The sequence below is a fragment of the Dipodomys spectabilis genome, unplaced genomic scaffold (genome assembly GCF_019054845.1).
Source record: "Dipodomys spectabilis isolate Male_0828 unplaced genomic scaffold, ASM1905484v1 ptg000006l, whole genome shotgun sequence".
Taxonomy (NCBI): domain Eukaryota; kingdom Metazoa; phylum Chordata; class Mammalia; order Rodentia; family Heteromyidae; genus Dipodomys; species Dipodomys spectabilis.
Window position 1 is genome coordinate 7932358 of NW_024870683.1, and position 5135 is coordinate 7937492.

At 51.0% G+C, this 5135-nt stretch overlaps 1 protein-coding gene across 1 annotated transcript; it reads left to right on the forward strand.

The window, feature by feature from the left end:
* Positions 1 to 2939: 2939 nt before the first annotated feature.
* On the forward strand, positions 2940 to 4870 carry Ccin (calicin). The gene has a single exon (XM_042697800.1). The coding sequence runs from the start codon at positions 3016 to 3018 to the stop codon at positions 4780 to 4782; it is 1767 nt and encodes a 588-aa protein (XP_042553734.1). The 5' UTR covers positions 2940 to 3015; the 3' UTR covers positions 4783 to 4870.
* Positions 4871 to 5135: the final 265 nt, after the last annotated feature.

Genomic DNA, 5135 nt, shown 5'->3' on the forward strand with positions numbered 1-5135 from the left:
CTTCTAGGGATACCAACACACTACACACACACACACACAGCCAGGTGGTAGTGGTGGGAGCTGGAATGCCACCAGCCTGTAGAGGCTAGACTCTGTTTTCACAGTTGGTAGGATTAAAGAAAAAGCTGTTTTCCAGGACTGAAAAAAAGCCAGACAGGGAAAACAGTTGAACACTCCCATTTCACACTACTTTGATGGACTTCCTGTCCTTTTTTTTCTTTTTCTTGAGACTAGATCTTACAATGAAACTTGATTTTCCTGCCTCAGCCTCCAGCATGCTGGGGTTTCAGTATGTATACTGCCATATCACACTTGTGTGTGTGTGTGTATGTGTGTGTGTGTGTGTGTGTGTATGTGTGTGTGAGATGGGATCTCACTACATTGCATAGGCTGATCTTAAAACTTCTGAACTCAAAAGGTCCTCCTGCCTCACCCTCCCCAGTTGCTGAGACTGTAGACATACATCGCTGTAATGGTTCTTTGAAGATGGCAAGTCTCACAAATCGAACAACAGCCTAGAGCACAAACAATCTGGATTACCCACCCTCTTTTGAAGCCAGAGGGTGAGGAAGGAGACACAACCCTGACTTGTGTCTCTAAGAACAGGCTTCCCTCACTAGGCCTCAGGCCTCAGTTTGTGTGTCTGGAGGAGATCTGACACTTGGGGTTAGGTCTGTCAGATCCTCTGGTTTCTACCACACCCTCCAGGCACAGTTTCTGGCTGAAGGCATCCATGAGAAAGATCCTTCCTGCACTGGTACTTTGGGGCCTACTGGCCTCTGCTCCTGTAGATTCCCAGGAAGTGAGATCTACCAACCTGGATACCAGTGGGAACCAGAGATGTCAGCATTCATACTAATAGAACAAAGATACACAGAATTGGCTGCATCTGTCAAATGGCTGCTGCTTCTCAGGAGGTAAGAGAAGCATTCAGAGCATTGTGTAGGGAGCCTTCCTCCAGAAATTCTTAGCCACACATCATACCCCCAGAATTTCCTCAGAAATTCTAAGCCATGAGTCATATCCCAGAAGACTTAGTCTTCTTCCTTCCATCCTTCCTTCCCCCCTCTCTCTCTTTCTCTCTCTTTCTTTTTTTGCTTTGTCAGGTGTAAGGCTTGAACTTAGGGCCTAGGTGCTGTCCCTGAGCTGCTAACATTCTAGTGCTTTGAGCCACAGCTCCACTTCCTCTTTTCTAGTGGTTAATCAGAGATTAACCACATAGATTTTCCTGCCCAGGCTGGCTTTGAACCATGATCCTCAGATCTCAGCCTCCTGAATAGCTAGGATTACAGGTGTAAACCACTAGCTCCCGGCAAGACTCAGTCTCTCCTGTCCAGGCATCAAAGTGAACAAAGTCTTAAAAAGTAACTGTCTTTTAGAAAATAATTTTCAAATCACTAGATCCCAAGCTAAGTTTGATCTAGAATGAAGGAAGGAGAGAGAGAGAATCAAGAATGAGAATTTGACTTAAGCCAGAGAGGGAAGAGCTGGAGAATCTCCTAATCTGAAACTGGCAGTCTCCTAGAAAGGGGCGCTCAGGACCACCTGAGATTCTGGAGTGGGACTTGCGGCCCCAAACTGAGCTCAAGGACCTGAGTCTGGCCTGACAAGGGCCTAAACCAGGTCTTCTAGGCACCATCTTGCAAGTGCAAGGGCCTGGCTGTGTCCTTCCTGGAAGCTTCCCATAGGTTAGACAGCCACAGATGCACTCCCCCACCCCCCAGAACCCCAGAGCCTTGCACCCCAAGCAGCCCCATGGGAGGCGGAGCTGGCTGGGTCTGTGTGAACAGTCAGGAACCTGCGACTGAGACCACGCCTCCTGTTGGGCTCAGTGGGAACAGGTGTGGGATGGCCAGGCAGTGAGGCCTCAGCGCAGGGAGTCCCTGGGCAGTGCCAAGCGCTAAGGAAGTGCACCCTAGGGCTGGAGATTGGTCTGCAGCCTCACCAGCAGCAGGCTCAGAAATCTCCACCCTGCCCCACCCCCACCCCCATCCCCTGCCACACTCCGGAGACCACCCCAGCGCCTGGCAAACTGTAGTATGACAAGGAAAAAAAAAAAAAAAGCAAAATTGCAGCTGGCATTTATTGAACTTTTGCTAAGGAGTGAAACACCATGCTTAGCATTTTCTCACTTGAACTCTTCCCAGAGTGTTATTCATCCATGGATGGGGAGGGAACTGTGGTTTAGAGTGTGAGCCACTTCATCAAATCCTGACCTTTGCCCCTTCAACATTTTACAAATGGACTTCTGGGAATGTGGAGGGAAATGATCTGTCTCTGCCCTTCTATCCCCAGGCTGCCTGGCTCCTGCATCTGGCAATTAGGAGTTTCCTCCTTCTCTCTCTCTGCTTGGGGCAGAATGGTACCCTTGAAACCCGAGGGTGACTCTTCTCTAATGCCCAGGATCCTTGACAGAGAAAAGGACTGAGACCTGAGAAATACTGTAGAAAGCTGAGTGGTTAGGGAACTCCTTGACAGGGTACAGAGTACTGAGATATAGACAGCCCTGCTCTGTTTTCTACTGGCTCTGTGACCTTGCATGAATTCTTTCTTTTTCATGACCTCAGTTTCCCTCCAGCAAAGTGAGAGGATTCTTCTAGATAATCTGATAAAACTCTTCCCTCCCCTCGCCCACCTTTCCTTATCTCCCCTGCACATGTGGTTTCCCACAGTCCCACGAAAATTGTCTCTAACATTCTAGAAGCCTTGAAATGAGATTTGAAAGTCCAGTGTTGGCAGTTTCCTCCAGAATTCTGGCCTTGGGTTCTAGAATGTCTGGCTCAGGAATGTTGGAGCCATCAGAGGAGAGAAGGGCTCTATGCCTCTGAGAAAGACCACCTCAAGGGTGGCATTGTGATGACCTTATGATGTCACTCTATGACCTCATCCCCTCTCCCACCCCACCCCCTACTCCTCTCTGTCAACTACCCTGCAAACAGCCATCAATCTGAATCCCAAAGGCCCTATTCTCCAGTACCTGCTTCTGATCTTCTGCCTCCGCCAGCAAGAAGCACCATGAAATTGGAATTCACTGAGAAAAACTACAACAGCTTCGTGCTGCAGAACTTAAACAAACAGAGGAAACGGAAAGAGTACTGGGACATGGCCCTGACAGTGGAACACCATGTCTTCTTCGCACATCGCAATGTACTGGCTGCCGTCTCTCCGCTGGTGAAGAGCCTCATCTCCAGCAACGACATGAAGACCACCGACGAGTTATTCATCACCATCGACCCCAACTACCTGAGTCCGAGCACAGTGGACCAGCTCCTGGACTACTTCTACAGCGGCAAGGTGGTGATCTCAGAGCAGAATGTGGAAGAACTGCTCCGGGGGGCCCAGTACTTCAACACACCGCGTCTGCGCATTCACTGTAACGATTTCCTCATTAAGTCTATCCGACGGGCCAACTGCTTGCGCTACCTCTTCTTGGCTGAGTTATTTGAGCTCAAAGAGGTCTCAGATTTGGCCTACTCTGGCATCCGTGACAACTTCCATTACTGGGCCAGTCCCGAAGGCGCCATGCACTTCATGCGCTGCCCACCGGTCATCTTTGGCCGCCTGCTGCGTGATGAAAACCTCCACGTGCTCAACGAGGACCAGGCTCTCAGCGCACTCATCAATTGGGTGTACTTCCGGAAGGAGGAGCGGGAGAAGTATGTGAAGAAGTTCTTCAATTACATCAATCTCAACGCCGTCTCCAACAAGACGCTGATGTTCGCCAGCAACAAGCTGATGGGCATAGAGAACAGCTCGGCGCACGCCACCCTGATCGAGAGCGTGCTGATGGACCGCAAGCAGGAGCGGCCGGGCAGCCTGCTCAGCTACCAGCGCAAAGGGGCCCTCCTTGATTCCGTGGTCATCCTCGGTGGCCAGAAGGCTCACGGGAAGTTCAACGATGGAGTGTTTGCCTATATTATCCAAGAAAACCTGTGGCTGAAGCTCTCAGAGATGCCCTACAAGGCAGCAGCGCTCAGTGCCACGGCGGCCGGGCGCTACATCTACATCTCCGGTGGCACGACTGAGCAGATCTCGGGGCTGAAGACGGCGTGGCGGTACGACATAGATGACAACTCCTGGACCAAGCTGCCTGACCTGCCCATTGGGCTTGTCTTCCACACCATGGTGACCTGTGGCGGGACCGTGTACTCAGTGGGTGGAAGCATCGCCCCGCGGCGCTACGTCTCCAATATCTATCGTTACGATGAACGCAAGGAAGCCTGGTGCCTGGCGGGGAAGATGAGCATCCCGATGGATGGCACTGCCGTGATCACCAAGGGCGACCGGAACCTGTACATTGTCACCGGACGCTGCTTGGTGAAGGGCTATATCTCCCGAGTTGGGGTCGTAGACTGTTTTGACACCAACACGGGGGATGTGGTCCAGTGCATCACCTTCCCCATCGAGTTCAATCACCGGCCCCTGCTCTCTTTCCACCAGGACAACATCCTGTGCGTGCACAGCCACCGGCAGAGTGTAGAAATCAACCTGCAGAAGATAAAGGCCAGCAAGACCACCATGTCAGTGCCTCTCTTGCCCAACAGTTGTCCCTTGGATGTGTCCCATGCTATCTGCTCCGTGGGAGACAACAAGGTGTTTGTATGTGGAGGTGTCACCACAGCCAGTGATGTCCAGACCAAGGATTATACCATCAATCCAAATGCCTACTTGCTGGACCAAAAGACGAACGAGTGGAAGACCTTGGCCTCTCCACCAGAGGCACTGGACTGTCCCGCCTGCTGTCTAGCCAAGCTACCTTGCAAGATTCTTCAAAGGATTTGAACAACTTTTTAAGTGGGAGAATAAGTAAATGCATTATTATTCACAGTTTAATAAGAGAAAGAGAGGAAGGTGGGCTTTTGGTTCCTTCTTAGTGTTCCAGCCTATGTTTGGTCCCAGGCCAGGGCTGCTCCCTGGTAAAACTGAGCTGGTTATGTCAACAGAGGCTGGAATGGAAGTCCCTGCTGGGTGGGTCTGAGGCATATTGGGTGCACTGACTCCCAGTGGGGAGAAATTCAGGGTTACTGTGTCACTGGTGCTATCTAAACCGAGACTGGAAAAAGAACCTCCTCATTGTGGGGAGGAATTGAAATGTACCTCCCAGGCACTGGCCAAAGAGGTAGCTAGAAAGATCC

What these genes read in the sequence shown, in the direction of transcription:
- Ccin (XM_042697800.1), top strand. Translation starts at nt 3,016, where the DNA reads ATGAAATTGGAATTCACTGAGAAAAACTACAACAGCTTCGTGCTGCAG.